Source organism: Colletotrichum chrysophilum (genome assembly GCF_026319265.1).
Source record: "Colletotrichum chrysophilum strain AFK26 chromosome Unknown scaffold_145, whole genome shotgun sequence".
NCBI classification, from domain to species: Eukaryota; Fungi; Ascomycota; class Sordariomycetes; order Glomerellales; family Glomerellaceae; genus Colletotrichum; species Colletotrichum chrysophilum.
Genome location: NW_026517432.1, coordinates 97387 through 119732, shown reverse-complemented (window position 1 = coordinate 119732; position 22346 = coordinate 97387). Strand labels below are relative to the sequence as shown.

Genomic DNA, 22346 nt, shown 5'->3' with positions numbered 1-22346 from the left:
GATCGTATAGAGAATAATAAAGGAAGTGATGTATTGTGATGACTCTTGTTGTTGTTGTTTCCAGGTTACATCCTCTAGTAGGGAAAAGTGAGGGGAAAGATAATCTGAAACGTAACCTACTAAACTGCTAATTACATAAGGTGCTTACGTAACTATACATATTATATAATCAATATTATAGTTATAAGTTGTAATAAATAGAGTATTTTTATTTAAGGTTTTATACCTTAAATGTTATTAGTTTATTTTATATAGAATATTAAAGTAAGTTAAGCGTTATTATTATTCTTATATTATTATTATTATAAAAGAATGTTATATGTTAACAGTTTCTTTTTACTTATTAACGCTAAGAAGAGGATAATTAGTAACCTATTAAGCATAGTATTAAACCTAATCTATTTAAGTAAGAGGGATTAAACTATAAAGACTAACTATGTAAGGAGAAGCAGATTAATATAGCAAAGAGGTACTAATATATTATAGAAAGCAATAGTAAGAGGAGTTATTATCGTAAGATATTATTAGCTCTTAGTATACTCTATAAGGCTAATAATCTATAAGAATATTATTTATAGATTATAAAAGTAAAATAATCTAAATATAAATAAATAGCTAAATATTTTTCAAGAAGAGGAATCTATTATAGAAAAGCTACTAAAAATAAATAAACATATACATAAAAAAAGTATATAGCTTTAATTTTTCTAATTAATTAATAACTAAGAAAGTAAAGTAGGGTAACTATCTCCTTAATAAACCTCTAATAAAAAGCTTAGGATTAGCTAATCTTAGTTCTAAACTAAGGATAGCTCCTCAGAGGGGGACCTAGTTATTATAGAGCCCTATAAGCCCTAGTACCTTAAGCCTTCGCTAGGTTATTATTAGCTATTTTAGGGAGAGAGGCCAATTTCTAGCTACTACTTAGCTGCTAAAAGGTAGGCTAAGATTTAATCCTTATTTAATATAGACCCTAACTGCGTTATTCTCTTAATCCTAACTACTATCCTATAATAGTTCTAACCTCTAATATAATAGTAGAAGTAAATTTACCTGCTTATAGCACCTAAATAATGCTTATAGTCTTATATAATAACTTTCCCTTCTCCTAAAATAGCATAATTATAATATAAAAGGTTTATATTTATACCCCTACTAAAGATAGTTTTTTTAAAGCTTAAAGTGCCTTTCGTAAATATTATTTAGAATAGAAGTGTACTATAGACTATATTTTTAAGATATACTTTCCCTATAAGGAGAAGTTTACTAGTTTTATTATTTAGTATTATTAGAACTATAGCTTTATAGTTACTTCTTATATAGAGGGGGCTTATACGCTCCTTAAATAGTAGCTATATTATATACTAATAAGCCTTAATATCCTCTATAATTAGGTTTAAAAGATAAAATAAAGAATAATGTATATATATACTAAAAAAGCTAAAGCTAAGTTAATATAAACTATACTTAAATATAATAAGTTTATAATACTACTATTAGTTAAAAAAGTAAGCTTTAAGATATTTAACTTAATATATAAGTAATACTTACTTATAGAGGATGCTTAGCATAAAGAGAAGGATGTATTAGCTTATAATAGCTTATTTACTTAGTAGTATAGCTTACCCTACTACTATATAGTATTTAGCTAGCTTTACTAAAGTAGAACCCTTACTCTAGATAATGTAAACCCCTATTAGTACTTTCTAAATTACTTTATAAGTTTCTCTAGGGAGTATATTTATATAGGAACTAATAGCGATAGCTACTTACGCTAAACGTTATAGCTTTACTAGCTAAATAAGACCTTAATATAATACTATATTAATTTAAATTAAAACCTTAAACTAAAACAGCTAAGGCTACACTAAGTTAGCTATAATATTATATTAGCTAAGCTATAAGAGAGACTAAGTTAATATAATATAACCCCTCCTACTTTAAAGCCTTAAAGCTACCTTAGAGTTAGCTATATAGTAGAAGTAGAGGTAGAAGTAGAGTAAGAGGTAGTATAAAGGCTAGAAGTAGAGGCTAATCTGCAGTATAAGCTAAGCTATATAAGATCTATACTATTAATAAGAGGCTTAATCGCTTTAAGGATGGCTTTTACATATATATATAGCTAGGTAGGCTTTACTAGTATTAGTAGTAAGCAGTATAAATACTATTAACTTACTACTACTACTACTACTACTACTACTACTAGTAAGAGGCATATTAATAAGAGGTAGAGCGAGAGGTAAGGCTATAAAAGGTGTAGCAGAAGGTATATAGTTTATATATTAGCAGCTGCTAGTATAACTAGCGCTAGAAGAACTGGATTAATAGTTAATGTAGTTCTTATTAACCTTTTTATTAAAAATCAAAAAAACACTAGATCTTATTAAGTTATATTAATTACTGCAATAAAAATTAAAAGCCTTAAAGTTATGTAACTTTTAGGATCCCTGGCCTCTGGTTAGTTAGATCAGGTTAGACGGGCCCTACTATGGCTAATTAATTTTATCACTATGGCTAATTAACAGACCCCCAGAGGAGGACGATAAGCTTATTATGGCAGAGGGATCAAACAGGCGAGAAGAATCAAGGTGTCAGCCTGTGGGAGGCGTCCGCACCAATGAAGGGCTCTGCAGAGCACGTCGCCAATCTCAGGCGCGTGCCCTTCCATTCCGACCTCGTCATGCAATAACGGCGTTGGCCCGTTGCCCGGCCCCCCACGCACACCACAACGTTGAACTGATCAACAGTATTCCATTCACGTTTTAACGGGAGCCTCATTGCCCAGAGGGCCGCTGTTCGGAGACCTAAGCCGAGCCATGACACCCTTTTCGCATCGATATCCACAATTCTTCGAGTTTCTCGGCCGTCTTTGGTTGCGTACATAGGTCAGCGAGAGTTCGGTTCCATTCTCGCAATCAAGGCCCGTTGAGGCTCAGCCTTGCAACTCAATGGTTCGCTTTCTTTGAGAAGAATCAAGATACCGGCGGGCAGTGCCATGGACCCCATCGTGGTCCGAGCAAGCCATTATGTCGCGGCTGCGGCGTCGTCCGCTTATTTTTTATGAGGGGTTAACGACGTAAACGAACGGGCCATGGAGAGCGTCTCTTTCGATTTCGCACCAAGGAACGAGGGTCATCCAAAGCAAACACACCCCAGAATACCCCCCCACTGGCGTTTAAGGACCGACCGAGACCTGGCCGAGGAGTGCGGAAATGGCAAATGCTGAAGAATTGGCGAAGAGAAAGTATTGGCCGACTGTCAAGACCCTGCAAACACGGATGTGGGCACGCCCTGGTCGCCTTTGCCAGAGACCGGCCCGGGCACGAGGGCGTGAGCCTATCGCCCGAAGAAAGCTCAGAAGCACGCCCTCTCACAACCCCTCCAACCTTTCTCCCCACCACCACCACCACTCTAGGTATAGCAGTTGGTGGAGTATTGAGGTTGGGGTGGTCGTTCACCCATAATGACGAGGTCTTACTTGTCGCTACTCCGCGAAAGATGGCAAGATGGTGCGTGGCTGTACGCAGCGACCTCGCACAGAAGCAAGGCTAGGTCTGAGCGTACATGCTGCAGGATTGCTTGCAGCAACACCACTAGGAGGTTGACAATGTGCCCACACTCGGACTTTGGCGTTGCTCAGACGAGAAGCTTGCCCGTGTTGAGATGGCCAGATTCAAAGGGGGGGGGGGGAACAACCAAGCAGCATGTGCCCGTGTCTTCATACCTGCTTGCGGACGGCATTCTTTGAAGCAAGTAGGAAATGTCACGAGCGTTGAAGAATGTTTCTCCATCAGGTTCTTCTTCTCTGCTTGTGGCGAGGAAGCGGGCCAATGGAAACAAGGCGCTACTTGGTGGCTCGTGGTTCATGGTCGCGCGTGCTAGCGTCACATGCTGAACGGTCCCATTATCAGATATGCCCATCGTGGGATGATCTTACAAAGAGGAAGAAATTCGCGAACGACATGCCGGCTAAAGATGGCCGAAAGAGATGGTGGATTGGAGGGGTACATCGAGCCACGAGATGCCTACGATCTAACCCGTCGCTGATGACGCTGCTACATCATGACAGACGGTTGACGGGACTGATGCCTGGTTTAAGTCCGCCCGGCTCTTCACGTCGGTGTTTCCTCTTCAGTATATGAGGCCGCTGGAATGGTGAAGCCTCGCCGCTGCTTCGCCCGCCGTGTCGAGCTAAGGCAAGGTAGTGCATGCATGTCTCCGATGTGACGGCCGCGCTTATCTAGGCCAAGCGACGAAGCGAAGCGGATGGATGTGGAAGGAAAGTAACACACAGACTTTTCCTCAACCCATCTCGAACACGGTTTTGCAAGCAGATCTTATCTTTGCATTTTCCAATCGCATGTGCTATCCAACATGAGATGGAGGTTGGCAGAGTTTCGTGCCATGGGCCACGGAGACCGTCTTCTTTGGGATGGGTTGCGTTGAGTGGCTTGTCGCGCTTGTCAAAACCCCGCGGGGAAGGGGGAAATTGGCGATGGGGGCTGGAACGTGGGGTAATGGCACTGACGCAACTTTTGAGCCGCTGTCGATCATTCTTCACATGCTTTCTTTTTCCTTGCCCTTTGGCGTGGGCAGGAGAGCAATAATTTCTTCTTTTACCTCCCCTATCTCCCGGTGGATGTACCGATCGACTGGGTGCGTTCGGACTTGTACATCACGACCCCAAGTGGGGACTAGTACACCACCACCACTGCCTGTCTTAGTCGAGACCCAGGCATCGGCGTCGAACTTGAGTTAGTGTTTGAGATGGGGTCGTCGGTTTCTCTGGCTCAGCTTTTACTGTGGCTTTGTGGCTGCATTGCTGCAACCTGGCTCCGTGTCGGCGCCGATGCTGGGCCGATTACATTGGGGTCAACTCCCGAGACGCGGAAAGCATTACGCAAAATGCCTCACGGAGCTAGACATGTGAAGCAGAGAATTATCCGGGCGATTGGGCTTTGGCTTGACTTTCTCTGCCTGATTATCGCGTTAGTTTGGATCTGTCTTTTTGTTTCTCCTGTTTCTGCCTGCGGATTGGGTCTGTGGGAGGGTTGGAGGGGTTTGATGTCGATATTGCATAACGGAGCTGGGAAGTGTCGGCGTCACCACATGTCAACGGCTTTTGCCTTTGCAGATTTTGTAAGTGCCTTCCCGCCCGGTTCATTCCCGTTGGAGGCGGGAACGGCAGGCCCCCGGGATCACGGTTTCCTTAAGCGCCGCAGGCGTGTTCTCGTAGGTCTAGACCATGCGTGGATTGAGAACGTGTCTGTCGCACGACATGACGGGCCGTGGCTTGGTTGGAGGCTTAAATTTTATGTGAGGGCAGCATCGGTAGGGAGTTTGGACAACGGTAGGTTTTGTTACATCGGCAGAGTTTGATGAGCATGTGGAATCTTGGGGTGATGAGTGTGTAGGGAGAGAGCACGAGGGGTGGGTTGGTAGGTGGGTAGGTTTGATGTAGACGCGAAGCTTTTTAAGGGGTGCTCAGCTGGGCTTGTTACTTTTGTGATGTGTTTACGTGTGTGTTGGTTTTGAAGGAATATCAGTCTTTTTGAAGGATCTCAGCTTTGTGAGGGATCGTGTGTGTTGCTGGAGTTGTGTCCATCTTCTTTGGGGGTTGACTTTGAGATGGCATGATGAAGGTTTTCGTGGCGGTGACTTGATGGTTTCCTGACTGATGAAAGTCGTAATTCGTCAAGGGTCTCTGTAAGACTTTGATGCTTCAAAGACATCTAGTATCGCCTCGTGATGAACCAAACCCTCCATGGCTTCCTCGCGCTTGTCATAGGTACCTGTTTTGTGTGCGTCTGCGCGTGTAGATCTATGTTATCAGCCAGCGATAAATCTCGATCATTACTCTGAGGTTATCGTGTGCAGGGCGATGTACCCTCTAGGTGTCTAGTGGAGGATTCATGTATCAGTGTCAATGATATCGGTAGCTTCGAGAAGACGGGGTAAGGGTCGGACAGACGTGTATGATTGCGTGATGAGGCTTTTGGAATGGAAAGGATCTTGCGGATGCCATGTCCACAGTCTCCGGGCAAGATTCAATGAGTGTTTACGTGACAAGGGATTCAAAATAATTGCGAGTGCCGTGGCCACGGTCTCTTAGGCTCGACGCGCGATGCGTGGCCATGTAAAGCCGTCCCAGGTTAACCTCCTCCACTATCTATAAAATGATAGCTTTTTGCTCTTCATGATGCAAGACAGCACCACAGCGAAACAAATGATAGGAGATATTGAGTCCTACGTGCAATCTTCTGAGAACTGAAGAGCCTGCTCGTGGAAAGTTTGCAACCTGCTGGTCGTTGGTAGAACTTAGCTAGAGTCTTTTTTGCCGTCGTTATTGTCTGGTGTCTGCTGTTTATACTAGAATAAGACTGATGTGTTTTGTTACGTTCGAGATTTCGCTTCCGGCAGTCTTGCACGCTTCTCACTCGGAAGTCATGAGAAGCTTTGAAAACGCAGACCGAGGGTTAGACCATCAGCACTTCCCATGCAGTCATTATGTCTTAAGAAGAAGAGAAGAAGATGAATCCTCTGTCTTATGCTTTATACTTCCCGAAAGGAATAGTATTCTCGTATTTGCTGGACATGCGGTGCGTTGTGAATCAGAAAAGTGAGAAATTAGGCCATGCGGATAATTCTATGGCACTTCCCAAAGGACATCGCGTGTTATTTAAGCGTGGAGGGCTGATAATTTTAGACGTTAAGACAATGAGTTGCTGGCTCAGCTGGTTCTTTGTGAAGTGGCAGACCGTCAAACACAGATCAGTAGGTGTATTAAACGCCAACGTGCAGTTTATTAAGTTGATCTCATACCAATGTTCCAGCCGCTATCTCTGTCGACCTTGGTTTATTCCGGCTTATCCTGTGCGACTTGATATTTGTAATCTGTTTTCTACTTGTGATATCTGAGTGAAGTCGGCGTGATCATGACGCACGCGTGAGTGATGTTCAAAGCACCTCTACCATGACTGAGGGGACGATTTCTCTATTCAATTCCCCCGTCATCGTGAGACATTCTTGATATTTCTTTGCATACAGACAAACGTCCTTTTATAATACGGGAAGACTGACAACTTGCTAGTAAGTGGTCATGTATTCCTTGTTTTCAGAGCTCAAAGTCAGTATTCTAGGGACGGTCTGCTCCTTCCCAACTGAGGCAGCTGTTTCCTAATCTGTGACTTCGAATGGCATTCATCAAATTCTTGTCATGCCTGTTTAGTGTCCAGTATGCAAGTATCCTACTCAGACATGCTTCGAATTCTTCATTAGTACAGTAAAGGCTAGTTACATGTATTACTCGAGACGAATACTTGAGGAGCTCCAAGGCTGCAGGACTACAGCCACATATTGCAGACAGATACTGTTTTCTCGATATCGAAAACGGCACTAATAATACAAAGCTATGTAATGAAGCTCTGTCTATTACTCATGATTTCAATGAAAGAACATTCTTAATGCGGTTCGTTGGTTTACTAGTCCAGATGCTTTGTTATATAGCTGTGGTGGTACCCATATCCACATTTCGTCTGATGTGAAATAGGCATCCGTACTTCTAGAAGAGCATCTCTCTGGTAGCCAAGCGTTCGATATTACGAGTATGACATCGCCAGCCGCGCCCTCAAGAGGCGTTCCTCAGCAGCTGGCCTCCTGAACGCACTAACACTTCCCACCTCGGCTTGCCACTTCGCCAGGCTGTACGTCAGTTTATCTCGATAAACACCTTTTGGAAAGACGATTCTGATATCAGCCTCAGCGTTGTCGAAAAGCCTCGTGTAGATATCCCAATAATGAATCGCATCAATTCCCAGTGCAAGCTGGTAGGGGGTCAGCCCATCCCGGTTGCGCACGTTCACCGCTTCCCTTCCCTTTTTGTGGTTCAACAGGGTTTCCAACGGCCTTTGGTTCTTCTGAAGGCTCGTGGGATCTTGCTTAGCGACTAGAGCATGAAGCAAGGTGTTGCCGTCGTTGTCGGGTATGTCCACGCGAGCGCCGTTGTCCAGCAACATGTACGTGAGCTGACGCTCAGTCCACAGAATAGTGCGACCTTGTGTATCGCGAGCGTTCAGGTAGAAGTCGTTGGATATGAAGTCCTCAAGCAGCATCTCTCTGACTTTCCGGGAGACCGGCATTTGAAGATCGCCACGGTTGAACCCATAATCTTTGAGAAACGACCTGCCGCCTTGCTTCAGGAACCGGGCCACGCACTTCAGACTTGGTGTCTTCTGGGGGCAAAGCCATAGTTTCAAGTCCACACCGCAGCGTAGCAGCCCGTCTGGTCCGATAGAGTCGGTCTCCATCAAGTCGAGGCATGTAGACGCTCTCGGACTGCAGCCGTGATTTTGTGCCCTGGAGCTATCCACGTTGTTCACCGACAGGCTAATGAGTTCCAGTAGCTGTGTTTGATGATAATCCTTCTCATTAAAGAAATCAGCCTTCAAAAGAAACGGAAGCAATGCCTCAAATTGATGTATGTTGGAAGATCGAGCCTTCTCGATTGCCAGTATTTTGGTCATTGACGACCGTGACTGCTTATCCGTCTTGTTCAAGGTGGAAATAATGAAATTGAACCAGAAAGGAGTCTGATCTCCCCAGCTCAGCCGTGTAACCGTTGTAGCTACTGTCTGGGGGCTTTCCTGTGACGGCGTTTGTGGACTATTGTACCCAGGAACGCACCGCAGTTGCTTGAGTAACTGGTAATTTGAGAGGGCGCGGGAAGAGATGATCTTGGGTGACTTCCCAAACGGGGATTCCATGGCGCCGGAGAAGATGACCTAGCCCGTATGTCGTTTGTCACACTGAAAGCAGGAGACCTTGGAGCCACTGCCCACGCAATCTGAACAGAAGATGTGTTTGCACGGCAAAAGTCTAGCAGCTTTGAGCTTAGTGGTGCGCAATTCCCAGAGATGGTTGAACTTACGCAACATTGCACATATCCGTCTCGCACTCAGGACAACTGATGATCCGACGCTTATATCTAACGTCGTCCGAAAGTGTTATGTCAAGGGCACTAATGGACTTCAAATCACATATAGTAGCAACTTGTGTCGTAGAATCGTATGTGCTCTCCGCTACCACTGGCACCTGCAACATGCGCCCCTTCTTGCGATAATCCAGCAGAGATATGGGTGTCCAAGCCGGGATGCCCGTGACGGATTTGAAAGCTGCCGCGTTCAGTAGCTGAATGTTCACCAAACAACTGTTGTTCCAGTCCCAAGTCTGCTCTTTGCCGCGGTGTATTTCCTGAAGAAGGCGTGCTCCGGCACCGAGCGAGATCTCCCAGCCAGCTGAACTGGGTGATTGCCCATATTGGAACCTGATTTGATCATGGCGACTGTCTATGAAAGGCGGGTGATGAATATAGGGAACGCCAGCTCTGTATCTGGTACAGTAAAAACATAAATCACCAGGCAAGGCGCCTGATTCGGCAACCACTGCTTCCACGGGATGATACTTGGGCGGCCAGTCGTACATGAAGGGTTCTTTTCCCAGCAATGCGAATTACCATACTGGGGGGCTCGAAAAAACCTCGGATGTTTCGCAGCTTTCACAACGGCCGCATTTGATTCCGTGATCATGAAGGCACTTTGATGCAATAAGCCCGAAGTCGAGAAAGGGTGAGCAACTGAAACTCTTGACGGACTTGAGTTCACCTGATTGGTGCCTTTCATCTCCGATGGTGAATTTCAGTTCAATAGCCACCGAAAGGACCGGCTGGAGGCGAATGGTCGAGATCGGACCTAGGTTTTGACCACCACGTCTCTGCAGCAAATCCTGGACCCAAGTGACACGATGCAGACCAGTCTCATCCATGGGGTACAGCAGAGGGTTGGACCAGCCATGAATCTGCCACCTGCTGCGGTCTGCGAATGAGTGCTCAAACTCATTAAGAAGCTTGATGTCGGAGTCGAAGTCGGACATGGCAACGACAGAACCAGCTACCAGCCCCAACTCTGAAGCTGTGGCGGAGCATGGGAACGACCACCCCAAGTTCCATAAGTGATCCAAGGCACGGAACTCCACACAATCTCTAAGACGTGGCGCGATTTGTAGCTGGATCCCGCCTACGTCTTCCTTGTCAGTCAATTGGTGTTCAGCCGAGTACTCCCAGCCCAGAGGCATCGCCACAAATTGTCGAGTTTCGTTGTCTGCGGACTTGAAGCCGTCTAGCCTCCTCTGTCTAGAACAGATTATGTAGTCCTGCTCATGTGGCACGGAATCGATGACCTGTTGGCCAGAGACGCAGTTGATGGAGCCCGAGTATACTTTGATGGCAAATTGCTGATCGTCTTCGTCTTCCCATGCCCGCCTTCACCCTTGCTGGTGTTCTCGAAGGAAACGGCAGGTGCCTCTCGTTGAAAGATTGGGAAGAACAGTCCTCCCTTTTGTTTCATTTCCTTCGGAAGCCTATCTCTGTATGCCTCAGTGTCGAAAAGAGGAAATGGACCCAAGAACTCTGAGATACCTTGAGCCTTTTCGTACATTAGATAGTGACTCGTCGAGTTTTGCCTTGGGGTTTGACAAGAACGCTCCGGAAGACGCAACGTTCTTTGGAACGTCACGCTGGCAGCACGTTCGGGAACCGAGGTATTCCGTATCACAAGTTGGATTGCAGCTTCTCAACTACCGGCTGTCCCGTTCCGGTGATTTTCAGTCATCTACGCACACAGCCATTGTAGAAGTGAACCAAACTCTCGTTGTGGTTGATCTTGAGCCCAGACTGAACGTCGTAGCAACTTGGGCCCTCCATGACCACCACGAACGAGGTGCTCCAAGGCATGAATGGTGCAACCTTGGTTCCGTTATCCACGATCGCGAAACCGCAGATTCGGTCAGGTCCTTGAAGATTGTCAGAGCGGTCACGTTTAGGTGGTTGTAGGTACTCCTTATCGAGTTGGAACATGATATCATACAATGGTGTGTTTGCGGGTGTGGTGATCTCACTTGTCGCATTTCCTTCCTGGGCTGCTTGCGGGAGACCTTCGATGATCAACTTCACGTTCTGCAGCGGCCGGCTAGATGCAGTGCCAGATTCCGAATTTAGATGTCCTTCCTTTGGTGATTGGTCAGTTAAGGATGTAGGCTGGCCATCTTGGTCGTCTGGTGTTGCCCATGTTGAGAGCCAGTCATCAAAAGAGGGATGCACATGCACCACAGATGGAGTGCTTGCGTAGCCGAAGTCTGCTCTCATTGAATTGGCGAGCACGTCATTGTCAATTTCCTGAGGAGACGTGTCCATGGGCTTCTCTCTTTCAATGATGGCTCTGAGTTCCTCAATGGCGTTGAATATCATGTGCAGCATCTTGCTCTGACTCTCTCCGGTGCAGTTCCTATTCGCCATGATCAACCTGTGCTCGCGATGTGATAAAATGAATGCAATGGCTCGAAGAAGCCTTGTCGAAAACGTTGGGTGATACCTACTGCATTGCGATCAATAGCGTTGTCTTCTGCCCCTCCAGCGTAATCTGTAGCGTTGAGATTTCCCTCAACACCTCTGGACGAGCAATCCTCCCTCTCATACTATGCCACGAGTAGCCCTTTATTTCAAGTTTCTGGAACTGCATCTCGATGTTTCTCAGTGTTCGCGCACAGCACTCGATAGGCTGCCTCAAAATCTCCTCTCCAGGATGATCGAATGCTTGGTGCTCGAGACTCCTGTTGATTCGGATCAGCGCCGAATCAAGAGTCTCGACGTTTCCCCTCACTGAAGCAGCGGCTTTCTCGTTGTATCGATCCGACAATGTCTTGGCCAGTTTCGTAGTGGAGGCGGCAAGAGTAATGAGGCCCGCCACGCTAGCGGCGATGGAGAGAGGATCTTCCATGGCTTGTCGTCTGCGATGTCCGCTCTATGCCTGCCCATTCCCGACGATCCAGATTACAAGAGAAGTGAGGGATTCATGAGCAGTCAGGCAGACCGTAAAGCTCATGGCTGATCTGCACAGCCGGTTTGAGTGGCATGGTGTGGCACCCCTAGGCACACTTTTCGCAGAGGTCACCAGATACTGGTGCGGTGCACCAATCGTAATGGTCGCCAAATTACTGAGCTGAACTGCACTGCAGTAGTGTCAGGCTTCTTTCAGATCGGCCTATCGTAGGCGACCTGTGCCTCATGCAGCCATACACGGGGAACACTTGGGATAGACATTTCGCTGGCTAGTCTTTGTGTCTTGAGGGCCTAGCTAGAATTATGAGCAGGAGGCAGACCGTCATCATTGAAGCATACGCCTTTAACATCATCTCCATCGTGCGTTGGGTTCAAGTAAGGATTCGACAAAAACACCACTGACGCAAAATTATGTCTTGAAACAAGCAACGGCTCCACGCGTCACATACACGAGGACATTCAAGAGCCATGCGTGAGTAAGCGTTGGTATATTCCCTATGATAGCTCAGTCGTCGATGCCACCCCATTCGCCGTCATCGCTATCATCGCCCCTCCTAGACTGCTTCGCCTCCTTCTTCCTCTGCTTGCTCGCCGCAGCGGCACCCTTCTTATTATGCTCCTTCTTCCTCTCCCACTTGCTCTCTGTCGAGATCATAGCAGCACCATGGCTTCGTCTAGCCTCAACACCCTTCTCCCTCAACTTCTTCTTATCCGCCTGGCTGACATTTGGCAGAGCATCGAGGAGCCACTTCTGCACGTTGGCCTCCTCGCCCGTCTTGCCAGCCTGCTTCTCGCTCGCGGCAATGACGTTGGCGACGGTCTTGACAAAGGGGATATCGTCCGTCGTGTAGAAGGTGACGGCGACGCCGCCCTCACGACCAGCTCTGCCGGTACGGCCCGCGCGATGGACGTACGCGGCGCTGGAGCCAGGGACGTCGTAGTTCACTACGCCATTGACGCCGGCGAAATCGACGCCGCGGGCGAGGACGTCTGTAGTGATGAGGATCCATACCTCACCGGCGCGGAAGCGGCGCATGATTCCTGCGCGGGCTTTGTCGGTGAGACCGCTGTGCAGAGCGGCGATTCTGGTGGAACCGCCAGCGGCAAGGGGGATGTCGTATTTCAGCTCCTCTGCGAGGGCGGTAGCACGCTCGATGGTTTGAGTAAAGACGAGGAATGGGGGCCGGAGAGGCGGACCGGAGTCGTCGCCTGCTGTTGGGTGAAGTAGCTGGCGAAGGCCGAGGAGCTTTCCCTTCTCTGTTGCGGTGTAGACCAGCTTGTGCGTTACGTTGGGAACCGCAGTGTCCTTCAATCCGACCACAAGACGAAGCAAGGGTCTGTTTGATGCTCTCTCGGCCTGCATCTCCTTGACGAGAGTCTCGATGTTGGATCCGAAGGTTGCCGACCAGAAGGTAATCTTCAAGTCGGGGTTCGAGCAAGCAGTCCATATGGTCATGGTCTGCTTACGGAAGAGTGGGTCCAGGAGGACATCCGCCTCGTCGAGGATCAGCGACTTGACTGTTGGTAGCACAAGCTGGGTCTTTGACGATCCCGACGAGAGGAAGTTGACCAGCAGTGTGGGAGTGGTGACAAGAATGTCTGCCTTTGTGACATGCTTGGAGCTGGCAGGCTCCGTCTCACTGTCCTCGTCGTCGTCTCCGGAGCCCTCATCCTGCGATTCATCGTCCTCGCTCTCAGAGATCTCGTCCTCCTCGGAAGCTATCCGCATGCCCTTCTTCATACCCACGACCTTAATGCCAGAGCCTTGGGCAAGCTTGCGCCCCTCGTTGACGATCTGGAAAACAAGCTCTCGCGTCGGCGCAACGACGATCGCAGAGAGTTCGTGGTCATCCTGTTCTCCGCCGGCAGACGCCCTCTTCTGCATGATCGAGTTGATCGCGGGGATCAAGAAGCTGATCGTCTTTCCGCTACCCGTCGGCGCGACAGCCAAGAAGTCGACTCCGTGCGACACATCGCCCAACTCCTCCTTATTCGGGACCTTCTTCAGCGCCAGCTCAGGCTGCAGAAGTAGTGGCAGACTACCCAGCTGCACCTCCGTGGGAACCTTGTAGCCCTGGTGCGCCAGGTTGTCCGCCAGCAGAGACGAGATGTTGAAGTTCGTCCTCAGCTCGCGGAACGAGGTCAGCGGTTGCGGGTGCAGCTGGTTCGTCTCCTTCTCGACCTCAACGGCAACCTTTTTCTTTTTCTTCGTGCTCTTGGTGACCTTGGACTGGTTCTTGTGGCGCTCGGAGAGGAGGGTGAGCTTCAATCGGTGGGAGCGGAGGATCTGTCGGCACTCGTCTTCGGGGAGAAGCTTCGGCTTGACCTTAGGCGCTTCCGCCTTGTCCGTCTCCTGAGAAGAGGTCTCCTTTGCCTCGGCGGCCTGCTTCGAAGGGTCGGGCTTGGGGGCAAAGAAGTCGACCTCGGGCAGCTGCTCCTCTTCCTTCTCCTCGACCTCGTCCTTAGTGCGCTTCCTCTTGTGGCCCCGCCCGGAGGGGACTTCGTCGTGGAAAAGCTGAGGGTTCGGTCGGTTGCCAGCAGACGGCAGGTTCGCCGTCGCATTGCTCACCGGTTTGGCGCCCTTGGAAGGCTGCTTGATGCCGCGCGACAGCACTTTGAGGATATCCATGGTTGAGGGTGCAGATTAGAGACGATGGCCTGCGTCTTTGTCGCAGCTGCAATTGACTTGGAAATTTTAAAGTGGGGGCACGGACTGTGCCCGCATAGTGCATTGACTGTGCGGCGCATCGGAGCCGACTTACCTAATCCCACCTCTGCTCATGACCTTTGAGAGGACGGTTCACCTCTCAATTCTCAAGTTAAATCTAAAAGATAATGTTGATGTTGGTTTAAATCTTCGCCGCCCATACGATCTTGCAATTTCTATGGGAAACTGGTGGCTGAAACTATGAGAAAGCGATCATGTGCTTAGTCCTGCCCCTGACAAGGTAGCGGCGCAGCTTCATTGTTGTCTACTTCAACCACCAAATCCTCAATATCGCTCATTCTGCAAATCCTAATGCGAATTCAATTGCGATCGAAATGAGAGTAATTGACACGGAAACGCTCAAACTTGTTGAATTCCATGATCTACCACCAGACCCATATGTGACACTTTCACACACATGGGGCGAGGATGAAGTCACATTCCAGGAGATGACGGCGCTGAGCAATGACGAAACCAGCTTACGAAACAAAAGTACCATCGAAACTAAACATGGTTTTGAGAAGATCAAGTCAACTTGCGCGAAGGCGAAGAATGACGGATTCTCTTGGGCATGGGCCGACACGTGCTGGTAAAACTCCAATTCCTCACCAACAACTCATCGCGCTGACATAACGAGTACAGCATCGACAAAACTAGTAGCGCAGAGCTTTCCGAGTCCATCAACTCAATGTTCCGCTGGTACAGGGGGTCTGCAATATGTTATGCGTATCTGGCCGATATACCCAGAGCTGACGAAGTTGTTGACATCTGGAACGAAGACGAGTTCGACCCCTCAGGACTCTTCAGGAATTGCCGGTGGTTCACTCGAGGCTGGACGCTCCAGGAACTTCTGGCTCCTGACGTGGTCGAATTCTACGCCGCAGACTGGAGCGAGATTGGCACCAAATCGTCGCTTGCGGCGCGCATCGCGGATATCACAAAAATCGACATTGACGTGCTGGAAGGACACAAGTCTATCCACAGGCGTTGCGCAGCAGAGCGCTTATCCTGGGCCGCCTCAAGACAAACGACTCGCACGGAAGATGTGGCGTATTCCTTGCTCGGTATCATGGATGTTAACATGCCGTTGCTGTACGGAGAGGGTAAGCGCGCTTTTATTCGACTGCAAGAAACCATGTTAAAGGAGAGAGAGGACTACTCTCTCCTACTTCCAAACCTTGCGATTCAACTTACCTCGAGGCTCAAGGAATATGGTCCGCTTCGTAGCGATACTGTCGTTTCACTCGGACCAGACTCGGAACGGGCACCGCCACTGGCAGAGGACCCAAGCGATTTCTTCGTGGAGGACCCGAATATCTGGTCTTACGCGATGATCAGTAACTGGTCGGCTGCAGAATCCGCCATGGGCATCGAGAATCATCACGCGCCGTATCTCACCCCAAGAGGCCTGCAAATCTGTCTACCGCCAGCTGTGGATGGTTCTACCCGGGTCATGTCCAAGCGTTTCGATACCTACTGCAGAACGATGAACTTCTGCATCGTGATAGGACTTAGCGGCAGTCCAGTCGGGAGGAACTACGTCCGCACGCGCGCGTTTGACCTGGTTCCACGCGACGGAGTAACGAGACGGGAAAAGTTCGTCCACAGGTTTCAGAGCATTTGCATTATCCATCTGTCTAAAAGAAGTCTTACACATCGGAGCACTCGTAGCACAATCACTAGACCACAAGACGCCTCGCTCTGGTGGACGATCGACACTGCCTCTCTCTCAATGATTATGGACGTGGAGTGGTTGGAGAAGCCATACGACGCCTTGGCCATTGGACCCGAACTCTGGCACAGGGTTCTTGCTCTGGGATGGTGCACGCGGGCCCCGGGCGAGACAGAACCTTTTCTGCTCGCTGTGGGAGACCATTGGGCGGCCGTGTTGTATGAGAGCGAGTGTAGAAGAAGAGGCATCAAGATACACGCGCTTCAAAGCTCTGGCGGGTCTAGTCTGGAGGCTATGCTGGTTGCTCTGCGTGAGAAGGTGTCCCGGAAAGGTCCTGACAGAGTCTATGTTCGTCTGCGGGAAATGGCAGTTGGTGTTTCGTACAGGAAGATAGGAACAGACGAAGACTACAATACTCTCACACTGACTGCACATCCAAGAGCGGGCATGAATGAGAACAGAACGTAGAAAACATACTATACACAAAAGAAGGACGTCACACTCAGACCTTTTAAGTCGGTTTCCAGCTGGCACGTAGGCACTGCACTGCCATTCCGTATCGGAAAAGATGTTCATGCTGTGAAATCCGGCTGTCGAGATGATGACTTGGTTTGTATCAAGAAGAAAAGGGTATCTTTTTTCTTAGATTCTTGGGAGGCGACTATTTATACACATCTATATCCTTTTTAATATTCTTACAAAGTCGCCGTGACATCTTCGCAGCGACCACAAAGATCGTCCTCCTTGGGCGCAATGTACCGCCAGCAGCGGGGACACTTGTGGTCCTTGGGCGGCAGTACGGTAGCATGTACCAACGCCTGAGGCTTACCCGGCATGGCGGACTCCACGGCGTATTTCCACTCGCTGGCCTCGGGAACGGGCGTACCAACATCGACGGAGGACACGACGAACATGGCCTCGAGCTCGTGCTTGTACTTCTCCAGGACGCCGAGGATGGCGGGGTCCTCGCTGTTGAGGATAACGGAGGACTGCAGCGCCGAGCCAAGGACCTTTGCGGAGCGGCCGAGTTCCTGAGCAGCTTTGATGGCGGAGTTGGCGGTGAGGAGAGCGGGAATGTCTTTGCGGAGGGAGGTTTCGTTGATAACGGAAGAGGGAATAGTATGGACCAGGGCGTCATAGGGGGTCTGCAGGGGGTGGGCGAGGGGGAGCATCCATTCCGGGCGATGGTCCCAAGCTTCTTCGACGAGGAGGGGGGTCATGGGGGAGAGCATGCGGAGGAAGCCGTGGAAGATGGGCTCCAGGACGCCGCCGCCGTCGCCGCAGTAGAGACGGTCCTTCATGGCCTCAAGGTAGAATGCGGACAGGTCGTTGGAGACCCAGCGGTTGATGGCGCTGAAAGCTCTGTAAAATTCGTGGGATGCATAAGCCTTTTGGACTTCTTCCATCACGTCCTTCAGTTGGACGAGGGCGATATGGTCCAGGGTCGTCGTGGGGGCGGTGCGAGCGGACTCGTGCATCGAGCCGAGTAGCATTTTGATGATGGTGCGGTACTTGACCAGTTGGATGTGAACTGATTTGAGAACATTCTGGCCGATGGCGACGTCCTTGGTGTACTCGGAGCTGGCGGCCCAGAGGCGGATGCCATCAGGGCCGAGGGCCTCGTAGGTCGGACCAGCGCCGGCGACCTTGGCTTTGCCTCGGAGCTTGAGAGGCGGCAGCAGTGTGCCGTCCATGATCTCGCCAGGGGTGATGGTGTTGCCCAGGGACTTGGACATCTTCTTGCCCTTTGCATCCAGAGTGAAACCGTGAGTAATGAGAGTCTTGAAAGGCGACTTGGGCTGCGTTTCACCCTCAGCTCTTTGGGCCGCAACGTAGGACAAGAGGCTTGACTGGAACCAACCGCGATGCTGGTCAGAGCCTTCGAGGTAGACGTCAGCCTGGCCGCCACTTTCGGTCCAGCTGCTGCCGCTGTCGAACCACACGTCCATGGTGTCAGTACCGCGACGGTAACGACCTTGCAGAGAGGGGGCAACCCAGGCGGGCTCATCAGGGGCGTCGGAGAACCAGGCGTCAATGCCGCGCTTCTGGATGACTGAGATGATGTGGTCGACAGACTCCTCCGTAACCACAGCATCGCCGTTGGCATCATACAGGGCGGGGATGGGAACTCCCCAGGCACGCTGGCGAGAGATGCACCACTCGCTACGGCCCACGACGAAGCTCTCGAGTCGGTTTCTTCCAGAGGCGGGGACAAACTTGACATCCTTCAGCGCGGTGATGGCGTCGTCCTTGATACTGTCCACATCGGCGAACCATTGTGCGGTCGACCTCATGACTACGGGCTGCTTCGTCCGCCAGTCATAGGGGTACTTGTGCTTGTACTTGGCAGCTTGCAAGACGTCGTCCTCGATGAGGGCGAGAACAGCCTTGCTGCCACCCTTGAGGATCGAGGAGGATTGGGTCAACTTTTCGGGTGCATCAGGGAAGGCTTCGCTGGTGAAGTTTCCTTCGTCGTCAATGGGTGCAAAAGCGTCGATCCCGAGCGCGGCGCAAGCTTCGTAATCCTCGAAACCATGACCAGGAGCAATATGAACAAGACCGGTACCAGAATCGGCAGAGACAAAGTCTGCGTGGATGATGGGCTGGGGAGTCGACTGAACGCCCTGAAGCCTGTTGTGGTATTTCAATCCTCTCAGCTCGGAGCCCTTAATGGAAGGCACGATGACCTCTGGTTCGGCGTCTCTGAAGAGGGCCTTAACGGCCTCAAGACGAGTGACAGCAGTGAGGTATGCGCTTCCGTTGACAGCGATGACGGCATATTCCAGATCGTCGTGGATGGCGATGGCCTTGTTTGCGGGAAGTGTCCAGGGGGTGGTAGTCCAGATGATGGCGTAGAGCTGACCAGAGAAACCGGGGAGGGCAGGGCCGTCGATGATGGGGTATCTGACGTACGCAGCCGTCGAGACATGGTTCTCGTTGTACTCCAGCTCGGCCTCAGCGAGCGCGGTTCTCGAGGACGGAGACCAGTATACGGGCTTGTTCTTGCGGTAGATGAGGCCTCGGCGGACCATCTGCTGGAACAGACGCAACTGCCTAATCTCAAAGTCGGGGTCCATGGTCGTCCAGCGTGCGTCCCAGTCGCCCATGACAGCATATGATCGGAAACCCTCCATCTGTTCCAGAACTGTCTTGGAAGCGAGCTGCCTCGCAGCCTTTCGAATCTCAACGGCGGTCATGTCCTTGCCGCCAGAGGTGCCTACGGCTTTCAATTCGATCGGAAGACCATGACAATCCCAGCCTGGTCTGTATCGCACTCGGTAACCTGGGTATACAGAGTCAGCTACCGAAGCATTGGTGCTGTAGGGTCAGTGGTTCCAACCTTGCTGGACCTTGACTCTGGAGATCATGTCCTTGAGGACTTTGTTCAAGGCATGGCCAACGTGAAGGCTACCATTCGCGTACGGGGGCCCATCGTGAAGCGTAAAGCCCGGTCGAGAGTCATTGGCCGACTGCCATTTGTAGAAATCATCGGCGCATCGGCGCAGGTAGTCGGCGCGGAACTGCGGGAGCGGGCGAGGTCTAGAACGGGCCGGGTCAGCTGAGGCCGGAGCGGAGGGCGGGGGTCAGGTCCTTACGGGAAGGTGGACTTGGGCAACCTCAGCGTCGATGCCCATGACTTTGACATGGTCTGCTCGTGGGCATCACCGCGGGACGGGTGTGTGGGAGGTGGACTAGCCGCAACGACGATGCGCTCTATGGGATGCTGTCGATGTTGACCTTCATCGCCGACGAATTGACGCGATCCAATGCATCCGTCGACTGAGAAAAGATTAAGTGGGGCACACCGCCTGCATCGCACCGAGGTCGCAGCAGCTGCCAGCAATAGCGCAGGTAGCACCGCTGCAAGGCTGACAGTCCACTGTAAAGTTCCATGCTTGAGAGCCGCCAACGCTGAGTTACGTGAGGTACCTGCCGGAGCTGGGCAAGTACCACCCCCATCCACCACTGCAACTGCATGCAGGCAAACCCGGGGAAGGAACCTCCCTCGGCACGGTGGGGGCCTTTCACATCACATCAACAGCGTCACTCTCCCATTGACTTCCTTCCCTCCAAACCACGTCGCATTCAACGCTGGACCTTCCTTTCCTGCTCATCTCAAGTACCTCCTTTTGCGGTCATCTAGGTTTTCATCACCTTCTCGCTTGACACACTTTTGCATACGACGTTGCCAGCCTCATCCATCTTCTCAGCGAAGCACGTCTTCGTCCTGGACACACGCAGCTGAACCTTTGAAGATTCCCTGCGACCGCAACACCATCCAGCACGACCTACTTCGAACCTGAATAATGGCACCCCTCCGCCGATATCTCCGGATCACAAAGTACTCGGTGCTTGAATGCCGCATCTATCTCGACAACCCGGCCCTGGCACAGAGCTGGCTGCTCAACCCACGGAATCCCATCCTGCCCAAAGTAATTGAGAGTGTCCGCCCCCTGGTATTACCAAAACTCCGCGAGGAAAAGGAACGCGAAAGATCCAAAAAGAAGAGCTCCAAGAAGAAGACCATCAAAGATGTCGTCGTTCAAGGTTTGCCACCCTGTTTCGCAGCCTTGCACGCTGCCACTTCCCATCCAAGCACTTCTCCAACGTCGTTATCAGCCTGGTCTGGACCACCATATACGGTATGAAAGCATGGTTTGTCTGAACATTAGACTGACCGCTGCATTGACCAGACGAGTTTGAGGTCTCCATGTTCTTGACTGAGACCACCACCCGTCATTCGCTGCTCACTAAGCACAAGCATTTCCGCGACAAGGCACAGAGCAAGTTGAAGTCCAACTCTAATAAGCTCATAAACGAAACCAATGACACACCCATTGACCTGGACGCCGAATCCGCCGATACTACGGTGCACATTCGGCACGAAAGTGAGTCCGAAGAAGAGCCCGCCGGTCTTTCCCGTATCCCCGCGGTTGATGAAACAACACGGCCTCGGCGCTCCAAAAGACAGCGCGGGGCAGCTCGTGATCAAGACGATGATCACGACCTTGCTTCGGACGACGATATTGGCGGGGAGGCCTCGGCAATCGAGATAGACTCGGACGACGACGCTCCCCGCCCGTCCAAGCGCCTGAAGAAACAGACTACCGGGTCTGGCGACGACCAGGAAGACGACGACAAGAAGAAGATGGCCATGGATGTCTCGTATGAGGGGTTTGCCATCTACGGTCGTGTCCTGTGCCTCGTCGTCAAGAAACGCCAAGGTCTGAGGCTGGCGTCGTCGGGCACTTCTGGGAACGCCAAGCAGCCGGCTGGCCAAGCCAGCATGGAGAACTGGATCACCTCAACTCAGATGCCTAACCCTGGTGCCGAGGAAGACGCCTTGTGAGGCGTGGGTCGAAGAAGCAAACAAGGCATGTCTGCTACACACCCAACCCAACACGAGAAGCATGACGAGATGATGCCGCTTTTCCAGCCTAAGTTAGGGTCTCTGGTGGCATGAATACGCGATGGTACGATGACAGCCCGCTTCGGATCGAATTTGACACTTCTGTCATTTGTTGGGATGCAATATGGCTATAGGATGATGGTATTACTGATGGACTGTCATCCTACTGTTTCGTGTGTATGGGTACCGCCGAGCGCCCTCTCGTGATAGGACACGCGACAATCATAAGATGCACCCTCACAGTCAGATCGAGATCTCCAGTTTTTCGCAGGCCTTGCAGCAGGAATAGGCGAATATCCCAGGAACGGTTGTTTCGAGGGAGCCCCACTACATGACCATGGCGAGAGCGAGATGGTTCAAGAATCATGTCGGGGACACGTGTGCCCAGGGTTGATGTTGGCCAAGCCTTGGGGTAACGCTGGGGAAATACATGGACATCCTGGGCTCGATCACCGGACTCTGGCCAAATGGCCGCCCGTGCCGTATGAAAGAATATTCCGGCCTCCAGACGGCGCTTGGCCACGCGGACGGGCTCCGTCTTGCTCGCCAGGAAAGTCCCCGGGTTTCCAGTGCTCTGCCACGGCATGGTGCCGAGTCGTCGATCCTCGAGAGCCATGGGCAACAGTTGTTGAAAAACGAGCGCACGGTCGACGATGTTTAGCTAGAC

At 50.6% G+C, this 22346-nt stretch overlaps 5 protein-coding genes across 5 annotated transcripts; 1 reads left to right on the top strand and 4 right to left on the bottom strand.

The window, feature by feature from the left end:
- Positions 1-7598: 7598 nt before the first annotated feature.
- On the bottom strand, positions 7599-8306 carry COL26b_011617 (uncharacterized protein; the record flags this gene model as incomplete). The annotated part of the gene is made up of 2 exons (XM_053184281.1): positions 7599-8213; positions 8262-8306. 2 exons carry the CDS (start codon positions 8304-8306, stop codon positions 7599-7601), a joined length of 660 nt encoding a protein of 219 aa, XP_053031798.1.
- Positions 8307-10660: 2354 nt separating this feature from the next.
- Positions 10661-11828, bottom strand: COL26b_011616 (uncharacterized protein; the record flags this gene model as incomplete). Its single annotated transcript, XM_053184280.1, has 2 exons — positions 10661-11336; positions 11428-11828. 2 exons carry the CDS (start codon positions 11826-11828, stop codon positions 10661-10663), a joined length of 1077 nt encoding a protein of 358 aa, XP_053031797.1.
- A 567-nt stretch (positions 11829-12395) lies between these two features.
- On the bottom strand, positions 12396-14519 carry ROK1 (RNA-dependent ATPase rok1; the record flags this gene model as incomplete). The annotated part of the gene is made up of 1 exon (XM_053184279.1): positions 12396-14519. The coding sequence occupies one exon, from the start codon at positions 14517-14519 to the stop codon at positions 12396-12398; it is 2124 nt and encodes a 707-aa protein (XP_053031796.1).
- Positions 14520-16964: 2445 nt separating this feature from the next.
- On the bottom strand, positions 16965-19915 carry COL26b_011614 (uncharacterized protein; the record flags this gene model as incomplete). The annotated part of the gene is made up of 3 exons (XM_053184278.1): positions 16965-19552; positions 19610-19809; positions 19866-19915. The coding sequence occupies 3 exons, from the start codon at positions 19913-19915 to the stop codon at positions 16965-16967; spliced, it is 2838 nt and encodes a 945-aa protein (XP_053031795.1).
- A 661-nt stretch (positions 19916-20576) lies between these two features.
- COL26b_011613 (uncharacterized protein) lies at positions 20577-21619 on the top strand (the record flags this gene model as incomplete). Its single annotated transcript, XM_053184277.1, has 2 exons — positions 20577-20817; positions 20964-21619. The coding sequence occupies 2 exons, from the start codon at positions 20577-20579 to the stop codon at positions 21617-21619; spliced, it is 897 nt and encodes a 298-aa protein (XP_053031794.1).
- Positions 21620-22346: the final 727 nt, after the last annotated feature.